This window comes from Dendropsophus ebraccatus, chromosome 3, assembly GCF_027789765.1.
Source record: "Dendropsophus ebraccatus isolate aDenEbr1 chromosome 3, aDenEbr1.pat, whole genome shotgun sequence".
In the NCBI taxonomy this organism is placed as follows: domain Eukaryota; kingdom Metazoa; phylum Chordata; class Amphibia; order Anura; family Hylidae; genus Dendropsophus; species Dendropsophus ebraccatus.
The window spans coordinates 96191334-96214953 of record NC_091456.1 but is presented as its reverse complement, the minus strand read 5'-3'; the positions used below and the strand labels follow the sequence as shown (position 1 = coordinate 96214953).

Genomic DNA, 23620 nt, shown 5'->3' with positions numbered 1-23620 from the left:
AAGGTGGAGCACACTGTTGAATTGCAAAATATGCTACATTGTAACCCAGGTTAAGAGAACCCAGGAGCTGATTTATTATGATGCCGGGAGTTCTGAAACAGTTAAAGCGTAACTATAATTTAGGTACCCCAAAAACGAAATTACTCAAATAAAAAGCCCACACATTGTTCTTTAACCAAAGATATCTTGTGTGCTTACAGAGCTATCTCCAGTTTTTCTTCTGGCTGTCTGAAAGTGGGTGTAGCCTCCCCCTCATCATTTTTCCTTGCTGAGTCACTCCATCCACTGACTGCTGACCAGTGCCTTAGCAGATGGTATCATGTACAGTGGGACTAGGTACTGCCCCCTTTCAGATGTCTTCACACACAGTGAGATTAGATATAGTGCCCCTGCAGTTGGTATCGCACACAGTGGGATTAGATACAGTGCCTCAGCATATGATATCACATACAGTGGGATTAGATACAGCACCTTAGCATATGGTATCACACACAGTGGGATTAGATACAGAGCTCCAGTAGATGTTATGGTAACCTGCTCTCACAACATTGCAGGATGCTGGCAGCCATGGAGGAAGGGGGGAACCTATGTGCACAGTGAGTGTGTTATGCTGGGAGTTTTAGTCCTCCTCTCAGGTGACAAAAATGCAGTGACAGTGACCTGCTCACACAACAACTAGTGTGCTGTCAGACATGGAGGGGGGCAACTGCTGCAAACATCTGATGGTGAGTGCTATGGTGTACTATGGAATTACTACAGCTGTGTGCTGTGAGTTGCCTCCCCTGAGTGACACGCACCAGCTCTCCCTCATAACACTGCACTCAGCACATTGCCTGACAGAAGTCCTCAAACTTGTCCCCTCCAGCCAGCAGCGACCCCTGCAATAGTCAAGCACCTTCCCCACCAGCTGCTCAGCACATGACACCCAGGACATCAGCTATTGCTGTGAGAGCTTTAAGTGAAGTCAGTGGGGTGGGGAGTAGGAGGGGTGCTTGTAAAGTTAAAGGACAACTCCCGCGGGACCCCCCAAAAAAAAAACAACACAGACACACACAGACACCATACTCACCATCTCTCCGGTGACGATCGCCACTCGATTCGCCCGCCGTCCGCCTCTCCGTCGCCGCCGTCCGCCATCCAGCGATGTCTCCGACTTCCGGGTCCAGGGGATGGAAAAGGCTGCCAGTGCGCTTGCGCACCGGCAGCCTTATCATTGGCTGGAGCGCATCACATGGCTTCCAGCAAGCTCAGCCAATCAGGGCTGAGCAAGCTGGAAGCCATGTGATGCGCTCCAGCCAATGAAAAGGCTGCTGGTGCGCATGTGCACCAGCAGCCTTTTCATCCCCATTCACTTTGCATGAAGACGCCGAGGAGGAAGAAGACCCGGACCGCCCCTCGGCTCTGACGTCGTCGTCACCAGATGCCGCCCCGGAGAAGAGGACCGTGACGATCGTAATAGGTAATTTATACATTCTTTAACTTCCGGGGTGGGGGGTCGGGGGTCCGAAAGTGGGGGAAGGGGGCCAGGCCGGGTATTTAACCACATTACAAAGTTATATAACTTTGTAATGTGTGTTAAATGAGCAAAAAAATTTTTTTGTGGGAGTTGTCCTTTAAGTCTGTGAAGAGTGGGGAGAGGATGTGCTGCTGATTACTTAGTAAAGTCTGTGAGGAGGGAGGGGGATGTGCTGTGGGCTTACATACAGTGTGAGGGCTGCCTGTTATCTGTAGCTGTTTTGAGATTCAGTCCCAAGCTCAGCCACAGTACAGATTTCCAGGCAGGCACAGGTTTGAGCAAAATGTTTTGAAAAAAACTGTTCAGTTCAGCTTATAAATCTATATTGCAAAAAATCTTCTCATGCCCTAAGATAACTAAAACTAAATTGACATAATATTTTATACTTACGCTTTAAAGTTCCGTGCTCCTATTAAAGCTGTGTCAGTTCAGCAGCATAGAATTTTATCTGTTTCAAAGCTCCTGGCATCATAATAAAGGTCAAGAGTGCAGTCCGATTTATACAGTCTGCAGGCAGACCGTATATCACGGACACATGCATGCTGCCTCTGATCGTGACAAAAAGAAAAGAAGCTTTTTTATAATGCTACCAGGGATTTGAGAGGGGAGTGAATTTTGTAGAAGGGGTAAGGGGTGGGGGATCAGAATAATAGTAATAATAATAATAATGCTGTGCACCCCTCCCTTAGTAGCACTGTTTGGTCACGATGCAGAGGGGCGAGAAAGACATATTTACAATAAAAAGATATATCAACAACATTATAAATAAGTATTGTGACCATGACCTAAAGTTATACAACTTTGTAATGTACGTGTATTTCAAGTTTGGTATCCGTACCCACTTTTTTGTGTGCACCTCCCCCACCAGAAGTCCTGTTGTCCAGAAGAAATCATTATTGAGATGCCTCATTCCTTTGCAGAAGGTGCCATCTTGAGATGTGACGTGACGTCACAGTGTGGAGTTATTGGATGTGGGTCGTAATTGCGCACTTAAAAAGGGGGCGGGGCTGGTTCAGATGGACCTACCTATGGCAGGGAATCTATAGAGAGCATGAGTGATAATGGCATTCGCTGCGTTTGAAAGGGATGGGGCTTCTCAGAACAAGCTCCGTCCTCTCAAACTCCACAACTGCTTTATGGGGATTTGCTCATTCTCTCTATAGTCTCACGTCACAAGATTTTTACCTTCTTATCTCCAATAATGATTTCTTCTGGACTACAGGACTTCAGGTGGAGGAGGCGCACAGAAAAAAGTGTGTAAGGATACCAAACTTGAAATGCACGTACATTATAAAGTTTTACAACTTAAGGTATGGTCACAATACGTACTTATAGTGTTTGGCTGGAGTACCCCTTTAAGAATAGTTAGCAGTAGGAGACTTATTGTCAGAAAATGAGCCATGAGACAACATTTATAAACAGTGTAGCAGTATCTAAGTCCTGGGATACATATGGGCTAGGAGGGATTGTCTTTATCTATTGAGCTAGAAGTCCAGTCACACAATATATGGGCATGCAGTGTTGTGGACTTCAGCTATTGGCTATTGAGTGTGAAACACTTTCCCAAAACCATCAGCTTAAAATGATCTAATGCTTTTTGAAAATCCAAGGTGTGAGAGTATGTTTTCTTTTTTGTTTTTTAACATTTATATTACACAACTTTTTTATACCTCTCCAACATATCTGTTTAATATCATGTCTTTTCTTAGTGAAGGATGGGAGCAAAATGGACTTTATGAGTTCTTTAGAGCAAAAATGAGAGCACGTCGACGGAAAGGCCAGGATAAAAGGAGCAGGTAACAACAATTGCTGATGTTATTAATGTGCAAAAAACAAGCCATCTTAATACTAATGCTTTGAACAACAATATTACAGAGTCATCAGCTCTTCTGATGGCAAATGGACTTCCCTATATCCCTTACTACACAGCCCAATAGGGCCAGCGATTGCTCACTTCTGATGTTTAAAAATAGACAGTCACCCAGACATTTCCCTGTGTGATAGTGGAAGTACAGCTAATCAAAGCAAAGCGCTGCACTATTAATTTGTCATCTTTATCTGTCATGCCTATTTTTATATAAAGATTACTGATAACAGTGACCTAATAGGCTGATTACCATTTGTGTATTTTCCATGTCCCCTTAAAGGGGTTGTCCGGCGATAAAAAATTATTCACAGAATAACATACATTACAAAGTTATACAACTTTGTAATGTATGTTATGTCTGTGAATGGCCCCCTTCCCCGTGTCCCACCACCCCCACCCGTGTACCCGGAAGTGTGGTGCGCTATACATACCTGTCACGTGCCGACCACGGTCTCCGATCCTCAGCAGTGACGTCTTCTTCGGGCGGCCAGCGGATCTTCCCGAGTGCTGGCCGCCCTCTGCAGCGTCATCCGAAGCTCAGCCGCGATTGGCTGAGCATAACTGTGCTCAGCCAATCGCGGCTGATGACGCGGCCACGTCATCAGCTGCTCAGCTGCGATTGGCTGAGCACAGTTATGCTCAGCCAATCGCGGCTGAGCTTCGGATGACGCTGCAGAGGGCGGCCAGCACTCGGGAAGATCCGCTGGCCGCCCAAAGAAGACGTCACTGCTGAGGATCGGAGACCGTGGTCGGCACGTGAAAGGTATGTATAGCGCACCACACTTCCGGGTACACGGGTGGGGGTGGGGGGACACGGGGAAGGGGGCCATTCACAGACATAACATACATTACAAAGTTATACAACGTTATTATTATTATATACAATGTTATTCTGTGAATAATTTTTTTATCCCCGGACAACCCCTTTAAGCCTCATTAGTATATAAATGTGAGAAAATACATTAGCAATTTGGGGGGTGTTGAAAATAAAAACACACATCTCTGTATCCATACTTACCAGTATTAGATATTGTACATGACACAAACACATTTTGAGTGCTTGCTAGGTGCTCATGCATATTTTCATTTCATGTAGTATGCTTCCATTGCATTCAGTCATGTGTGAAAAGTGGAACACAGCAACTGAACAAGAAACTAGTCCAGTTGCAGAGCTCTATCATGCACCTCTATTAGGGATGCAACTAAACATATGATATGGAGTACTAGGTAAAGCTTTGCTGACAATAAAATTAGTACTCACGATCCATTCATGTGTTTCAAACTTCAGTTTCTTTTGTTGTTCCAAGTTTTCAATGAAGCAAAAGTATGATACATATCCAGACTGTGTTTCAAATACCCCAAGCTATATTCCTTTCTGACACATTTTGAGACCATGCCCCCTAATCATGATCAATCATTATATCACTGTATCAGGAGGTTGTAGAGCTTTGAAACACAGTCTGGCGATGTATTGTACCTTTGTTTTATCAGAAACTTTGAATAAAGAAAGAAATTGAAGTTTAAAGCACATTAAGGTGTTGTGAATCCTAATATGCCCAGTAAAGTGTTACCATGTTCCCCATATTATATGTTAAGTTGCATTGCAAACAGTGACAATAATTCTGTGTTAAAAAAAATGCTGTTAAATTTCTCAGTAAATAAAATTACTGTTGCTGTGTTTAGGCCATCGAGATCCAACAGTCGATCAAAAAGTCGTGGGCGGTCCTCTTCACGTTCCAACTCTAGATCCGATTCAAAGTCCTCCCGCTCATACTCTAGGTCTCGGTCAAGATCTCGATCAAGATCACGATCTTATTCTCGATCAAGATCAAGGTTAGACATGAAACTCCTGTTCAGCTTTTATACTTTTCCCATGTTTTGCATTCATACACATTAATTTATGAAATAAAACTATATTCATTTTTTTTTTAAGGAGCAGAAGCCATTCTAGGTCATCCCGAAGTCACTCAAGGTCTCGATCTAGGTCAAAATCATTCTCACCTGGAAGGAAAAGGAGGTCTCGGTCTCGCAGTGCAACTCCACCGTAAGTTTAAAATTAAAAAAAGTGCAAAAATAGTAAAGTGCTGTGAGACCAACAACCTTACCTTATGCTTTTTAACCCCAAAGGGTCAACAGATAATGTATTGTCAGTTTATTTGCCTTGATTATGTAGATGGCAGCCTACTGCCAAAACTAATAGGTGGTGATCATGTGTTTTTTTTAGTAGTTCTTCAGGCTTGGGTTCAGGGCCTGGAGGAAGTGTGCCCAATGTGCGCCTAGGAGAGGAGAACAAGGGGCATCAGATGCTAGTGAAAATGGGTAAGATGTTTAACTGCTTGTTATGGCATATTTATATGTGTTATATACATTTCTGCAGCCAAATTTATTATTCTCTTTGTGAGTCTGTCATTGTAACACATAGTCCTTCTCACTGCTCATTTCCATTGTGAACCCACAGCATAATGGCATGACTCCAGCAGAATCTGAAAATGGTATAGAGACATACAGCTCTTCCCACAAATCTTTACAAATAGCTTGAAACAATGGATACTAGCTGAAGATATAGTACATAACCTTCTATTATATTACAGTGAATGGATGACACAAGGATTAAATGAATATCTGTAGGCATTCTTAATTAAAGGAGAAGTCCAGCGAACATCTTTATTAAAGTATTGTATTGCCCCCCAAAAACTATACAAATCACCAATATACACTTATAATGGGAAATGCTTATAAAGGGCTTTTTTCCCTGCACTTACATGACATAATATGTTGTTGCAGGCATTATCTTGTGTATGCGCTTGTATGCAGCTGTGGATGTTTCTATAAAGGGAAAACTATCAGACCCCTAAATAGATGATTTAGCGACCATGTTAGGTCCCTAGTTATAGGTAAGGGGACACCTAAATTAATTAAAGGAGAAGTCCAGCGAAAATTTTTATTAAAGTATTGTATTGCCCCCCAAAATTTATACAAATTACCAATATACACTTACTATAGGAAATGCACATAAAGTCACTTCCTGGATAAAATGGTGATGTCACGACTCCCAGAGCTGTGCGGTTTGTGGCTGCTGGAGAGGATGATGGCAGAAAGACACTGAGGGACACAGGGCACTGGAGGGACACTGAGCATCCCCCTGCCATCATCCTCTCCAGCAGCCAAAGTCTGCACAGCTCTGGGAGTCGGGTCTTTATTTTACTCATAAGATTACATACTCCTTGTGCAGGCATCTCCTGCCCTAACCGTCATGCAGATGCTGCTATATACAAAACTGGTATTGTAGGTGTTAAGGAAGTTTTCTGTTTTTTATTTTTTATTTTTTTTCTGTTATAATAGCCAGTCATCAGGATCAGTGAGGAGCAGTCATATTAATACAAGCTGAAGTAATACCGCTTTATTGTTTCAGCAACCTAAAGATGGTTGCTAAAACAGCCAGAGGTCAAATCATGGCTTCTTGCCCTGCCATGTATAGAAGCTTGTGGCTTCTGTGCCACAAGCAGGGTCTTGCAGCCTAGTAAGCCAGTGTAACCCTGACAGTTATACAATGCTGCAGTACAAAAGTACTGCAATATAGTATGCAGTAATGAGATCTGCTTTAGGCTGGTTTCACACTGGGTAAAACTTCAGCAAAAACGCCATGACATTTTTTCCCCCAAAGAGTTCAATAGAATTTCTACTGTTTGTCTCAAAAGTGCAGAAGGCAAAAAAAGCCATTCATGCTGAAGGCTATGTTCACACTACGTTTTTGCAATCCGTTTTTGTTTTTTTGTTTTTTCAAAAAACCAATGGAAAAACATGCATTTGTGTGCATCCGTTTTGATCTGTTTTTCAATTAACTTTTATTATAAAAAAAAAAAGGATCAAAACGCATCCATTTACACAAAAATGTAGCTGACCTTACTTTTGTGTACGTTAAAAAAAAAATGGATCTGTTTTGATCCTTTTTTTTTTTTTTTTATAATGGAAGTCAATGGGAAAACGGATGCACACAAATGCATCTTTTTTTTTCCATCTGTTTTCTTTGCAAAACATAGTGTGGACCCAGCCTTACCTGAAAAAAAAAAAACCCAAGATTTTTTTTTAATAGAGGCAAGAAGTCTTCAAAAAAGCTATGTCTAGGGTAACCCTAGACACAATAAATGGAATAAAAATTATTAAGGGGACATATACTCATTAAGCGGAAAAAAAACACCTCAAACTACAGCTGGTCCTGCAAAAACAAGCCCAACAACTTGGCTGTGAAAAAACATTTACAGCTTTTAGAATATGGCTTTTATTCTCTGGTGCAAACTGGTAGGGTATATGCACAAGGAGTAATTGTCACGGAAATCCACTGCTCGTCCCCGCTTCTCTCTCCGCCAGCTCTATAGGCATATAATTGACGTGTCATTTCTTTGGGCGAACAATGGAATCCGCCCGAGCATATAATAGAGCCTATGTGACGGGCAGAACTTAAAGTGGGAGCACAGGGGAGTTTTCCATGAGAATTACTCTGTGTGCATATACCCTTAAAAAGGCTTTCCCGAGCTCCTGCAGTGCTGAGGATTGTAATCCCTCTTCCTATCCCTGTTTCTGCTTGGTTGACAGTCAGCAGGAAGCCTAGCCCCATTTCCAAATCTGATTTCTGTGCTGTGCATGTAAATTGTATGCAGGTGTAAGATTTATGGTGCGTTTACACAGAGAGATTTATCTGACAGATTTTTGAAGCCAAAGCCAGGAACAGACTATAAACAGGGTGCAGTTCATAAAGGAAAGACTGAGATTCCCTGTTTTTTCAAGTCCATTCCTGACTTTGGCTTCCAAAATTGGTCAGATAAATCTGCCTGTGTAAACGCACCATTAGAAGCAGGCCTCAGCTTCCCAATGGCTGTCAATTAAGCAGGGATAGGGATACAAAGGGCTTAACAGCTCACAGCACTTGGACTTGAAAGGACTTAAAATTCTCTTTGACACTTTGCATAGGAGAATACAAGCATTTTTTTATGTTCTAAAATCACAGATAGATTTATAAAAAGTACCATGTGTCTTGTTGCCCTAACAGTAATATCAGTGTTAGCAGTTTGGAATTAAAATTGTAGGTGACATTTTTTTTGTTATATATCTGCTCTTAGGAATGGTACAATCTGACAGTGTGGCAGGAAGTCTTTATTAAAGATGCAGATATCAGCTTTTCATCCCTGCTCATACTTAAAGGCTTCACATTGGTCTGTCATACTTAAGTCATGAAACATGCATGTTGACTTTTTTTTTTTTTTTTAGGATGGAGTGGTGCTGGTGGTCTAGGAGCTAATGAACAGGGCATTCAAGACCCAATTAAAGGAGGAGATGTACGTGACAAGTGGGACCAGTATAAGGGTGTTGGAGTTTCCCTTGATGACCCTTATGAAAATTATCGTAGGAACAAAAGCTATTCCTTCATTGCCCGCATGAAAGCCAGAGATGAAAGTAAGGAGTGGGAGCATTACATTTGCAATAGTTCAAAAAAGTTGTTTATGCAATAAGCTTCACACTCCTGCCGGGGATATGTTTATGGAGCTCAGTCAGAAGTTCCATGCAAGCAGTAATTTTATGGTAAATCGTTTTTATTAAAGCAGAAAAAAACGGTTAAGAAATACAGCAGGACTAAGTGACGTCCAAAACACGAACATGTACTTAGGTTAAAGTGAGCCCCTGTAACACAGCATGAAAATAAACATAATCGGATGCTACATAAGCGTAGTTCTAATCTCACAGGAAGACAGTCCCGGAAATGTGATCCAATAGGGAAGAATAATATCAGTTGTCCATAGAAAAGGCAAGTCTTCCAACAGAGTTCTGAGACTTTGACTCCAAGGCGTGGAGTAACTGAATGATAAGCCCTTGCAGAGAGTGAGGAGGGGTCTATCTACATATCGGAATACTGACAAGTGAAGCACCACTGAACATCATATAGGGCATCACATAGAAGAAAGACAGAAAGAAAAGAAGGCCATAGAGCCCATCAGATATGTAAGAAAAAAAGAGGGGAGAGGAGAGAGGAGAGAAAAGAAATAGGGGCAGAAGAGGGAAGGGGAGAGGTAGGAGGGACATGAAGGGGGGAGGGAGGGAATAGAGAAAGGAATGAGGGACCATACCAACTGGAACCTACCCCAGCCAGGCTTGCAGATCAGAAGAAGCTCTAAAAGTATCCCAGGCAAACCAGGTCTTATCGAAAAGAGCAGGTTTGTCTGAGTCATCAGCCACCAGTTCCTCCATGCGCCTGATCTTGTTGAGAGTTTCCACCAACTCCACTCTAGAGGGGGGACAGGACTGTTTCCAATATCTTGGGATGACCGCCCTGGCCGCCCCTAGAAAGTGCCTGAGCAGGCCTTTCCTGACCAGGGGCAGGGAGCCCGGAATAAGAGACAGTAGGGCGATCTCAGGAGAAGCCGGCACTGCTGTAGAGCATACCTTGTTATAGAGTTGGAAGACCGATGTCCAGAAAGGCTGTATAATAGGGCAAGTCCACCAAATGTGAATATAAGTACCCAGGGCGCCACTACACCTCCAACACAAGGGGGAGGCAGAGGGAAATACAGCGTGAAGCCAGTCTGGACAGCGGTACCACCGACTAAGAATTTTATAATTGCGTTCCTGTATCCTGCTGGAAATAGATGTCTTATGAGTAAGAAGGAAAATCTTAGAGAGATCATCCTCCGAAAACGTCTTATTCAAATCAGTTTCCCATTGCAGGATAAAGGAGGGTTTCAGGTCTGTCTCCAAATTGCCCCTCAGCGCTCCATAGATCAAAGAAATTGTGTGGGTAGGTGGAGTCGACTGGATGCAAAGGCGTTCAAAGGGTGTGAGGTCTCTGTGAATCTGGGATGCAGGGGCAAGTGTGCTGAAATAATGTTGTAGCCTATTATGAAAGAGCCAAGCTCCAGGGGAGGGTGCCGGGTCAGTTATGGGGGGGCGTAAGCGTGCGCCCACTAGGACTTGATGAAGACGGGGCTTATCATGCAAGGGGATCCCCAGTATAGAGCGAGTGTCTTGGTCCCAAGCAAGTTGAGGATTACTATATAAAGGAGTCAGTGGTCCAGGTCTAGATGACAGCCCCTGTTTGTGAAATATGCGGTCCCATACGGGCAGCAGCACCCGGGTCACATATGGAATCAACGTGGAAGAGGGCCTATCCCTTGGGGGTAGCCAGGGTAGTGCAGAAGGGCATGCAGGGGACAGGGCCGATTCAAACGAGACCCAACGCTTCGTGGTATGGTGATGGCAGAGGTCCAAAACCCTCTTAACTACAGTAGAGTAATAATAGAACAGGATATGTGGGAGACCCGTTCCTCCCCTGTCCTTTGCCCTTGCTAGATTCCGGTACCTGATGCGGGGCCCCAAGCAGTAATTTTTTCTTTGCTCAAATCCTGCAAAATAACCGGACACCAGACGGAAACTTTACAGACTCCATTGAAGTCAATGGGATCTCTTGGGGATCCATCTGTATTAATATCTGTTACTGGACGGACCATCTGGCTCTGTTCTGTGGCACTGAACAGAGCCCTGACAGAAATGTGAACCTAGGCTAAGAAAAGTTTAAGGTCTAGATGATTTGTATGTGTTGGGGAAAAAAATATTTATTTAGCAACATTTCCTCTTGAATGATTTTCATTGGAATTTTTCATAGAAGCGGTTCATGCCAGAAGACTTAAAAGTAATGACAGCTGTAATTAAGGTTCCAAGCTGCTGACACTGATAAATAGCTGTTAGGTGAGGGAGACGCCTGGTACCTTTCATATAGCTATCAGTGGTTCCAGAACATAGAAAAAAAGGCTTTTCTTATAAGGTCCAAGAGGCTTTCCTGAGCTCCTGAAGTGCAGCAAGCTATTAGGTTGAAGAGGAAATTTTCCTGAGACATTCCAGCTTGCAGCTATTCAGGAGACTGAAAATTCCTCTTTGACTCCTTGTACCAGAGAATAAAAACATTTCTCTACATCCTGGAAGCACAGATGGATATATGTAAGGTAATGTGTGCTGTCGAAGGGCCCTAATAAACCAACAGATTATCTGACAGACTTTTTTTTTTAAGCCAAAGCCAGGAATGGATTTGAAAAGAGGAGAGATCTCAGTCTTTCCTTTATTACCTGTTCCTTGTTTATAGTCCTTTCCAGATAATCTGTTGGTGTAATAGGACCCTAACAATGTCAGCTGTTCGGAACATAAATTAGAGCTAAAAAATCAAGTTCTAGATTATTTGTATATGTTTTGCATTTTAAATATGTGAATTATACTGTAGGTTAATTTTCTTTTTTTTAAATTCCAGTAAAGCGTGAAGGTCAGGATCCTCCAGCACAAGAGTGATGTAGCGGATATTGAGGGGCATCTCAACATCAAACATTCAACATTCAATCAACATTGAAATGGATACTTGGAAATTCTGACTGGGCAGACCATCCATCTAAAATAACTTTCAAGATAGTATTTGTGCAGATCAGTAGACTCCAATTATATTGTTACCATTCCTCTGGCCAGGAGATATTTCTCATACTTAGTTCAAGGTTGCTTACCTGTAAAGATTACCAAAATGGAAGAGTAAATTGGTAGCTATTAGCTGGTTTCCTTACATACAAGTCCTGGTTTCATGTAGGATATCTTAGGTGGGCATCATACAATAACCATGGCTAGTTTCTTCAGGATGCTCACAATTTTTGTTCACAAGCAGTAAACTTCATAAGCCACATTTTTAACTTTAACACTAGAGATGAGCGAACCTTGAGCATGCTCGAGTCCATCCAAACCCGAACTTTCGGCATTTGATTAGCGGTGGCTGCTGAACTTGGATAAAGCCCTAAGGCTATGTGGAAAACATGGATATAGTCATTGGCTGTATCCATGTTTTCCAGACAACCTTAGAGCTTTATCCAAGTTCAGCAGCCCCAGCTAATCAAATGCCGAACGATTGGGTTCAGATGGACTCGAGCATGCTCAAGGTTCGCTCATCTCTATTTAACACCCATATAAGTGGCACAGTGTAAAGATATGCCTCTGGCATATTTCCACACAATGTTTTAGTTAAATTTTTTACTGTTGTCCTTTAGGATTTAACAGGGGGTCTTACTCTGTGGCGATATTTGTTAGGAGAAAGGTTATCTGTGCTTCAAGTAATTATTACTGTGCAGTTTTTTTATTTGTATGAACATACCTTCTCTTCCAAAGTATTTTGTAAAATAAACTATTGATTTGGACACTACATTTGTGTTTAGGAAAATTTCAGATGTCAGATTGTGCCCTACAGGACAATGTATGTAAATGCCATTTTTTTCTCTCCTCACCTTCACAACGGCACCACAGGAATTAACTCGTATACTAGGGACAAGAAAAGCACTCAGACGGAAAAAGTTCCTTACCCTTCCAGCCATCACCAGTGCTTTTCCCGTCCCTAAAGGGCAGGCACAAGAGGTGGGTGAGGAGATCCCCCTCCAGAAGAATTTGCTCTCTTTACCAGTGGGATTGTTTGAATTAGCTCCCCTTCCTTCCCTTTAAGACGGCTTGTGGATCCTTGGATTGGGGTGGAAGAGGGCCCGTGGTCTGCGTGCCATCTTCAATGAGACAGGACATGCAGGGATGTTCTGTGCCTGTGGCCTCAAGATCTCCCTTACGGCTGTGTGTCCAGAGGGCTGGGCTTCTCCCTTCGGTGTGCGGCCTAGTCGGTGGTACGCTGAGGACTATTTCCAGTTCGTGATTCCTGCATCCACCAGAAGCGTTTACGCTACACACGGGAAGCATCGCAGCTGGTGACACTGGGCGGCATATTCAAAAGGTCTCTCTCCCGTGGGTCGGCCATCCTGAGGTCTGTTCCTGGGATGGAGACTTCTACTGCAGACAAGCCTTCACAGCCGCCGCCAGTGGTAAGTGTGCAAACCTTGCTACAATAGGGGAACCTTCATGTTGTTCTCCTGTTTTCTTCTCTCTGGGATTCAGCCACTCTGTGTGTGGATTATGTTACAAAGGTTCTGGGGCAGCTGCCTTCTTTAAAATATCCTCCAGGCCATGACACTAATATTGTATATGTGCATACTTAAGAGAAAGAGCCCACCCAGAAAGAGAAACCCAGACCTCCTCCTTCTCCTATAATAAAATGTATAAATTGTAATATATGGCTATCCTCTTCATAAAAGAGAAACATGTTCATCCTGTGTTAATGACTTTACAAAGGAGGACAGATCATCTTTATCTGTAATCAGACAGCTAGTTAAAAATTAAATTGATGCCTTCAGACCTGCGGTGGCTCCAGTGGTTACCCCTCCCCTTATACCACCTCCACCTAGTGATCCTCCTCAAGCTACAGTTCTGCCTCCTGCAGTTTCTATCACTTTGGCTTATGTAGCACTTAGTTGCTCTGGTACTTTTGTAAGATCTAAAAGGCACAGGTCTCCTAGCTCAGAATTTGAGTTCTGTCAAGTGTCAGATTCTGTTGTGGTTAGAATCCTGTGGGTCCTGGAGGAAAGATCAATCCATATTCATTCAGTTTCAGGGAAGAAGGTGTCCAAAAGTGTCTTGGCATGCAGGATTAGAGATGCTATTTCAGAGACTTACAAATTACAGGACTTACCACCGCCTCTGTTGATCAAAGCCCATTCTACAAGAGCCATCCCCATGACTTTGCAGATCTGTTCAATTGAGGCACATGCTCTTTTAGCCAGAGCGGCCCCTTGGTCTACTTCACATACCTTCACGAGGCATTATCAACTGCAGCTTCAGCATAATGAAGACCTTGCGTTTGGTCAAGCTGTGGTCCAGCCCTAAGGTAATTGTTGGTATTACTCCTGTGGTGCTGTTGTGAAGGTGAGGAGAGAGAATTTTATTAGTCTAACCAGTAAGACTGCGAAAACCTCTCTATATTGTACTTTTGAATATAACTCCTGTGGTGCCGTCGTAAAGGTTTTGGTGACCGTCTTACCGGTAAGACTAATACGTCTTTTGGGACTGAAAGACAGCCCCTCCCTCCTGTTACTAATTATACTTTCCTAGAGGTTGTGTAAGGAAAGTCTGTTAGCTTAGCATCAGCATCTTTTGACCAACGCATTCCCTTTACCTGTCTGTTAGGCTGGATTCATACAGGAATATTAGAAGTGCATTTCTGAGCCTTTATTATGCCTTAAGGCTTACTTTGGCTCTGATCACTGAAACTGACACTGGGTTATAATTGTAAGAAGTTGGCTTTACAGTGTTATTTAAAATCTGTTAGGATCTGGGCGCTGAGACCCTTGCCAGGGAAAGGTGCTCAGCGTAGGATCAATACCTGTCATTATGTGGTCTTGCGTTGGGAGATAATTGTCGTCTTTTTTAGAGCTTGTGTGCTGCATACTGTCATCGGGTCGCCTGGCAGGAACCTACTCGGGCAACTCTGACATCACACAGGAGATTCCTCATGTGGCAAGGATACCGAAAGTCAGGGGCGTAACTAGAAGTGACTGGGCCCCATAGCAAACTTTTGATTGGGCCCCCCCCCCTCGACCGACCACTATGCTATTGTTAAGGTTAAATTTATATGTTGACCTCTCTCTATGGAGAGAAGCCAAAAACCCAGGTAAAGGATGTTTTTTTAGAGTTGTAATCTGCAGTATTACCACTCGTCACTTATACGTCATGGACACAGATAAGACATTGTATCATGATTATAAGCCTGGAGAAAATGGCCCAAGTTTTATTATGGTTATCACATTTTATAGACAGATAAAATATAGGGTGGTAACAAATGCTAATAAGGCATAGATGAGGCGGTGCTAGTGATTTAGATATTCAGTCATGCGCAATGGCATCTATATTAGTATTCATTATTATTATTCAAAAAGGTCAAAAAGGTTAGAACAATACATTCTTTGCAATGATACTTTCACATTATTCCCACTGTAACAGACAGGCAGCTTTCCTCTGAGAATGGCCTTGAACGCTGATAAACATGTCTCTGAGGGAAATAGTTCTTTAGACAAAACATTCTTTCTAGTGTCCATATCAGCAGTTTTCCAAGGTAAGAAATGTTCCAACTATACGTTAACCCTATCAGGGACTCTCTAATGTGCTGGAGCTTCTGAGCAAGAGGCCTATATATATGTGTAGTCATATAGGTACGGTGCAGGTAGGTAAAATCGCATATCCTGGCCTTATCACTATCAACACACCCAGCTCTACACAGGCTCTGTACACCATATAAATTACATTGCAGTTATATTAAAGGGAACCATTCACCCCGTGGCCCCCGGCAGAAACTGACAAACAGTGACATAAAGGTCAATATACTTACCACATCGCTCCCGGTCCCGTCCCGGATCTCGTTGTTGACACGGATAAATCGCCGATTCTTCTTCTCGCGCCCATTATGGTAATGAGCTGAGATAAGTCCAAAGTCCATAGGAAACGACCGACGAGTCCAACTTATTTATGAGGTCCTCTTCTTGTCGCCGCCCATTCACGCCTCCTGGAACTTGATTGACGTCTTCAGTCTTCTCACGAATTCCCGCGCAGGCGCCGTTGCAATGGTCTCATCACCTCTTCTGCGCCTGCGCGGTAAACAGGATACGTGCTCGTGACGTTCCTGTGTACCGCGCACGCGAGAAGTCCAACACGTCACTTCATCTGCGACGAAGATTCCAGACGGCACGGAGCGGACTACGGCGGACTGCGGTGAAGAGATCCTTCGCCTGAGGCGGCGGTAATGTATAAATCTTTTTTCCAGCAGCAGCCGCCGGAGCACTGCTACCACTGTACCACCAACGATTTATTTATTTATGTGCTATAGTTTCACCTCTAATGCACATCCTGGGCCACCAATGAACCCCCCCCCCCCCACACTGGGCCACCAATGATTCCCCCCACTGGGCCACCAATGAACCCCCCTGGGCCACAGCTGAGCCACTAATCCCACCCCTCATCCTACTACACCCCTCATCCTTGCCTGTACTACTACTACTACACCCCTCATCCTTGCCTGTACTACTACAACACCCCTCATCCTTGCCTGTATTACTACTACACCCCTCATCCTTGCCTGTACTACTACTACACCCCTCATCCTTGCCTGTACTACTACTACACCCCTAATCCTTGCCTGTACTACTACTACACCCCTAATCCTTGCCTGTACTACTACACCCCTCATCCTTGCCTGTACTACTACTACACCCCTCATCCTTGCCTGTACTACTACTACTACACCCCTAATCCTTGCCTGTACTACTACTACACCCCTAATCCTTGCCTGTACTACTACACACCTCATCCTTGCCTGTAGTACTACTACTACTACACCCCTCATCCTTGCCTGTACTACTACACCCCTCATCCTTGCCTGTACTACTACTACACCCCTCATCCTTGCCTGTACTACTACTACACCCCTCATCCTTGCCTGTACTACTACTACACCCCTCATCCTTGCCTGTACTACTACTACACCCCTCATCCTTGCCTGTAGTACTACTACTACTACACCCCTCATCCTTGCCTGTACTACTACTACTACACCCCTCATCCTTGCCTCCTCTACTACTACACCCCTCATTCTTGCCTGTACTACTACTACACCCCTCATCCTTGCCTGTACTACTACTACTACACCCCTCATCCTTGCCTGTACTACTACTACTACACCCCTCATCCTTCCCTGTACTACTACACCCCTCATCCTTGCCTGTACTACTACTACACCCCTCATCCTTGCCTGTACTACTACTACACCCCTCATCCTTGCCTGTACTACTACTACTACACCCCTCATCCTTGCCTGTACTACACCCCTCATCCTTGCCTGTACTACTACTACACCCCTCATCCTTGCCTGTACTACTACTACTACACCCCTCATCCTTGCCTGTACTACTACTAATACTACTACACCCCTCATCCTTGCCTGTACTACTACTACTACAACCCTCACCCCCTGTTCCACCACTGAGCCACCAATGAACCCTCTGGGCCCCAAATGCTATGCTGGGCCACCACTGAGCCAACAATGAACCCTCTGGGCCACCAATGCTCTGCTGGGCCACCGCTGAGCCACCAATGCCTGTGCTACTACACCCCTCATCATTGCCTGTACTACTACTACACCCCTCATCCTTGCCTGCTCTACTACTACACCCCTCATCATTGCCTGTACTACTACTACACCTCTCATCCTTGCCTGCTCTACTACTATACCCCTCATCCCCTGTTCCACCACTGAGCCACCAATGAACCCTCTGGGCCACCACTGAGCCATCAACGCACCCTCTGGGCCCCAAATGCTATGCTGGGCCACCACTGAGCCACCAATGAACCCTCTGGGCCACCAATGCTCTGCTGGGCCACCGCTGAGCCACCAATGCCTGTGCTACTACACCCCTCATCATTGCCTGTACTACTACTACACCCCTCATCCTTGCCTGCTCTACTACACCCCTCATCATTGCCTGTACTACTACTACACCCCTCATCCTTGCCTGCTCTACTACTACACCCCTCATCATTGCCTGTACTACTACTACTACTACACCTCTCATCCTTGCCTGCTCTACTACTACACCCCTCATCCCCTGTTCCACCACTGAGCCACCAATGAACCCTCTGGGCCACCAATGCTCAGCTGGGTCACTACTGGGACACCAATGCTATGCTGGGCCACCACTGAGCCACCAATGCACCTTCTGGGCCTCCAATGCTCTGCTGGCCCAACGCTGAGCCACCAATGCCTGTGCTACTACACCCCTCCTCTTTACCTGTACTACTACACTACACAGTTAAATGATGCCCAAAATTGTATGTGGTTGCGGATCTGCGACCATGGACAATTTTACAGGACATGTGAATGCACCCTAACACACACCTCATGTGAAGTAAATCAGTCAAACCCCCCCCCCCCCCCACACACACACACACACACACCCTTTCAAAAAAAAAAAAAAAAAAAAAGCTGTGGTGGTGTGTTTATTTCAATAAAAATGGCTTTAAAAAAAATGTTGTCTCTTTATTTAGTTTATATGCTTCGGAGTGGTAGCTGTCTATCAGACGACACCATTCCCAAGCTTTTGCTTAGGGTTAGCCTGCGGGCTAATGCTAACCTATATATAATTACCTCAGTACCCACAGCCACAGGGGTGCTGGGAAGAGCCAGGTACCATCAGGCGGGAGTGTTAAAGTAGCGCTCCTAGCCTGGGGCGGTTGCAGGCTGGTATTATTTAGGCTGGGAGTGGCCGGAAAAAAAGGCTTTTCCCACCCTGGTAATATTAGGCTGCTGCTGCTTGGTTTTCACCTGGCTGGTTGTGAAAAAGGGGGGAACCCTATGCGTTTTTCTTTTAATTATGTATTTATTTAACGCATAGGGTCCCCTTCTAGTTCATAACCAGCCATTTTTACCTGGCTGGTTATGAAATAGAGGGGAACCCTATGTGTTTTGCATTTATGTAATAAATATCAATGAAATAAGCAGTGGGTTCCCCCCTCTGTATCCAACCGGCCAGGTAAAAATCAAGCAGCGGCAGCATAATAGTTCCAGGTTTGGAAAATTCTTTTTTTCTGGCCCCTCCTAGTCTAATAATACTAGTTTCCGCAGGCTAATAGCGCTAATTTAACGCTCCCACCTGATTGTACCTGGCTCTTTCCAGCACCGCAGTGGCGATGGGTACAGGGGTAACTATAGACAGGTTAGCATTAGCCCACACGCTAACCCTAAGGCTACATTCACACTTCCTTTTTTCTGTCCGCAATTCAATAGCCACATGAACACATCCGGACGTGTATACGGGGGCCTGCGGTCTTCCTAAAAATAGGACTGGATGTAATGCGGTCCACTTTTCGTGTCATGGATTGCTGTTGGCAAATTTCAGCCGTGGACTACACTATGGCTGTGTAAATTTCGCCTAAGTAAAAGCTTGGTAATGTGTGTCGTCTGATAGACAGCGTCCATTATGGAGTGTATAAACCAAATAGAGAGGCGGCTACTTTTACATTTTTATTGCATTAATCACACCCCTACATAACTATTTTAAAATTTTATTCGGTGGGATTTGAAGTAATCACTATGGTTCTCTTCACATAGCTGAAAGAGAACATAAAAAAAAAATGTTATCTCTTCCACAGCGATTATATTTTGAACATTATTTTAATTACAACTTTATTTTACACCAAAAGAAATTCAAAAAATTTCACATCACTATACTGTAAATTACATCTTAAAATTTCTCACGCCCCAGCTGATTAGAAAGTAAGCTAAAATTATTATGTTAATTTGTTTTCCCTAAGACCCATTGGCATCACAACATATGGGGGTAAATTCGCCCCCTGCGAGCCCCTGGGACGAAGGAATATTTAATGAAAAAATAACAATTACATTTTAATCCCCTCCTCCATGAGGTATAAATAGGCTCCACCTCCCCCTAGACCTCAGTCTAATTATAAAGAAACATAAAACACAGGGAGGGAGTCTTGTGATGCCAATGGGTCTTAGGGAAAACAAATTAACATAATAATTTTAGCTTCCCTTACGTCCCATTGGCATCACAACATATGGGGAATTAGCAAGCATTATCCCCAATGGGCGGGTTATTTATTACGTCCGCATTAAGAACAGATCTTGCAAAAGTTGTTCTTGACAAGAAAGAAGTATCCAGCCTGAAATATCTCACAAAGGTAGTCAAAGACGACCAGGTAGCTGCCTGGCATATGTCCTCAAGTGGCACAGCGGCAAACTCTGCCCAAGTGGAGGCCACAGCTCTAGTAGAGTGAGCCCTGGTAAATTCTGGTGGATCCAGATCAGCAGAGGAGTAACATAAGGCAATGGAGTCACAGATCCATCTGAATATTGAAGGTTTTGAAGCCTTTCTCCCCTTGTTCTTTCCTGCGAAAGGGATAAAGAAATTCTCGTCTTTACGAAAATCACCTACTTTATGTAGATAGATCTTGATAGCTCTGGATACGTCCAATAAAGAAAGATCCAAGTCTTCTTTAGATGATCCAGTAGGAGAAAATACAGGCAATACTATTGGCTGGTTGATGTTGGCAAATGAAGCCACCATAGGCAGGAATCCTGGAAGGAACCCAAGGATAACCTTGTCTTGGGAAAAAAATCACGTATGGAGGTGCGGAGTCAAGGGCTTGAAGTTCTCTAACTCTCTTAGCAGAGGTAATGGCTAGTAAAAGAGAAACTTTCAATGTTAACTTAAAGTCTACTTCCTCCCAAGGCTTAAAGGGAGGAAGACACAGGCGTCTTAACACAAAGGATAAGTCCCATGGGTCTACCTGCTTTACCAGGTTAGGCCTAATCTAGCCTTAACAAATTTCTTTACCTCCAAGATCTGAAAGAAACGTGAGTTTAGGTGTGCAGAGAGGGCTGCTATCTGCACCTTGATGGAACTAGGTTTTAATCCTTTATAGAAGCCTTCATGTAAAAACTCCAATGTCTGGAGTAGAAGGTTTAAGTCCATCAATACTCCTGCTTGCACACCAATCTTGAAAATCTTCCAAATACGTGCATAAGATTTATTTGTAGTGCTACTACGAGCGTGAGAAAGGGTATACTATACCTTCTCAGAAAAACTAGAGTCTAATACGGTCCTCTCAGTCTCCAAGCTGTCAGGCTGAGGCTGGAAAGATTCCTGCACAGGTGCTGACCCTGGAATATTAGATCCGGATGCAGAGGTAATCTCCAAAATTCCCCTCTGCTCATATTCATGGGCAGGGTGAACCATGACCCCTTCGGCCAGAAGGGAGTTATTATTATTACTGACAACTGATCTTCGTCAAACTCTGGGAATCATGGCTATGGGAGGAAAGATATACGCCAGCTGGTATGTCCATGGTATTGTCATTGAGTCCACTACCGTGGGATTGTCTGCCCTGTAAAGGGAACAGAAATTCCTCAGTTTGGCATTGCTTGCTGATGCCATGAGGTCTCTCTGAGGAAGCCCCCACCTCTGGGTTAACTGAATGAACACTCTCCTTGAGAGAGACCATTCCCCCGGTAATGTCAGGCCTCAACTCAGTCAATCCGCCAATATATTGTCGACACCCCTGATATGAATCGCAGAGAGTCTGGTTATTCTGATTTCTGCCTAACAGAAAAATCTTCTCTACTTCCCTAAAGGAGAGAAGGGGATCTGGTACCTCCCTGTTTAGGTACGCCACACAGGTCATGTCGTTCATCCGGATTCTGACTGCTCTCTGTAAAATAGGAGGAGAAAAATGAAGAAGAGCTAGGTAAATCGCTCTGAGCTCCCTCACGTTGGAGGGCAGAGCGGATTCCTGTTGTCTCCAAGATCCTGCAGTGTTGATGACTGTCAGATGAGCTCCCCAACCTGTTCCTGAAGCATCTGTCGTGATGGTTATCCAGTGTGGTTCTGAAAATAAAACTCCATGTTTGACTTGTCTCCACCACATTAGAGAATGTCTTGTTTGAGTCGATAGAACATGCATCGCATCCAAGTCCTTCAGTCCTCGGTTCCATACTGTTAGTGCTTCTCTCTGAAGAAATCTCATGTGCCATAACGCACATGGCACCGCGTCCGCAGCTGAGGCAAGGAGCCCTAGAAAGCGCATTTATGTTTTTATGGATACCTGACGAGGAGGAATTAGGAATTAAGTCTGATTTCTCTATGTTGATAAGCCAACCTAATTGTTGAAGTATGTCCTGGACATAGTTCAACTGAACTCTCAGAAGATCCTGAGTCTGAGTCATAATCAACCAATCGTCCAGGTAAGGGATAACTTTATCCCCTGTAAACGGAAGCGAACCATCATGGTGACACTACCTTTGTGAAAACAAAGGGTGCGGAGGTATTCCGGATGGAAGGACTTTGAATTGTAAGTGTCTTACCTTCCCCTGGATTTGGATGGCGAAGGCTCTCCTGTGAGCCTTCAGAATCGGTACATGAAGATATGCATCCGGTAGATCTATGGTGACCATAAAATCTCCCTCCTGGAGGATAGATTTTACCGATCTTATGTTCTCCATGTGGAACGTCTTCTTTACGATGCACCTGTTGAGATATCGCAAATCTATAATAAGCCTCCAATTTCCGGATGGCTTCAGCACTAGTAACACTGGGGAGTAAACGCCCTGACCGATCTCGGTTAAAGGAACATCCTCTAGAGCCTCAATGGAAAGGAGGTAAAGAATTTCTGTCTCTAGGACTAAGTGTCTTTCTGGCTTAAGATTTCTTGACAGAAGAAATCTTGGAGGAGGAAGAGATGATAAATGAAGGACATAACCATTTTGAATAATATTTAACACCCAGTGATCTTTTCTTAATTCTTCCCAGGCAGGGAGAAACAAACTCAGACGTGTTCCCACTGGACAGCTTCTGCATCAGAAGTCTGGTTTCTTGTTGGTGTCCTTATTCTGCTGCTTCCCGGAACTTCTTCTGGAATAGTTTCTTTCTCAACCTCTGTACTGGTATCTCCCTTTGCCTCGCTGAGGAGATTTTGCTCTGCGAAAGGAATCACGGCTCTTATAGGACAATGGTAGGGACTTCCCCTCCTTGTCAGACAATTCCTCCATTAATTTATCCAGCTCAGAGCCAAACAGCCTACCTGGCTGGAACTCCATATTACAGAGCTGAATTTTGGAGTTAGCATCTCCAACCCAGGGTTTTAACCATAGCGCCTTTCGGCAGCGGTCGAGAGCGTACTAGTTTTTTTACGCTAACCTGGTTCCCTGAGATGCATCATCGCAGAGGAAGTCAATGGCCATAATGACCTTTTTTAAGGAGCGAAGGACCTTGTCCCTGCTAGCTCTACCTTCCAAATTTTCCTGGACCTTGGCCAGCCATCTTCTTAGGCTTCTAGAAACCTCAAAGAAGAAATGGAGACTGCCCCTTGGGCTGCCGCTGCCGTATATGATCTCTTGAGGGCTACCCCCACCCTTCTATCCATCGGATCCTTCAGATTGGATCCGTCCTCTGCAGGCAGCACAGTACATTTCAACAGTTTGGCTATGGCCGGGTCCACCTTTGGAGGCTCAATCCAGTCCTTACATTGTTCTTCCTTGAGAACCTATAAGGTTTTAAACCTCTTGCTCAAACCCGGAGCCTTTTCCGGTTCCTTCCATTCCGCCTGTAACATAGACAATGAAGTCTTACCCACAGAAAAAGCCCTAGGCTTTTTTGAGGAGGACCAATCCTATCCTCTTCTATTTCCTCAGGGTGTATTTCAGCTTGCACAGCTTAGCAGAGCTTGTGAATTCTATCAGCTGTGAAATACCCCCTGAATAATTCTTTCTCATCTTCAAAAGTAGAAGAGGT

The 23620-nt window shown here is 44.2% G+C and overlaps 1 protein-coding gene across 3 annotated transcripts in view; it reads left to right on the top strand.

Moving 5' to 3' along the window:
* Positions 1-12181, top strand: part of CHERP (calcium homeostasis endoplasmic reticulum protein) — a 30127-nt gene extending 17946 nt beyond the window's left edge. For 2 of the 3 annotated variants that reach the window (XM_069962277.1, XM_069962275.1), the window contains exons 13-18: positions 3226-3312; positions 5067-5216; positions 5317-5427; positions 5608-5702; positions 8649-8834; positions 11671-12181. In XM_069962277.1, the coding sequence (XP_069818378.1) occupies positions 3226-3312; positions 5067-5216; positions 5317-5427; positions 5608-5702; positions 8649-8834; positions 11671-11708 (667 nt within the window). In that variant the 3' untranslated portion in view covers positions 11709-12181. The remainder of the gene's footprint in view (positions 1-3225; positions 3313-5066; positions 5217-5316; positions 5428-5607; positions 5703-8648; positions 8835-11670) is intronic. The other variant, XM_069962276.1, reaches the window with a different exon arrangement.
* Positions 12182-23620: the final 11439 nt, after the last annotated feature.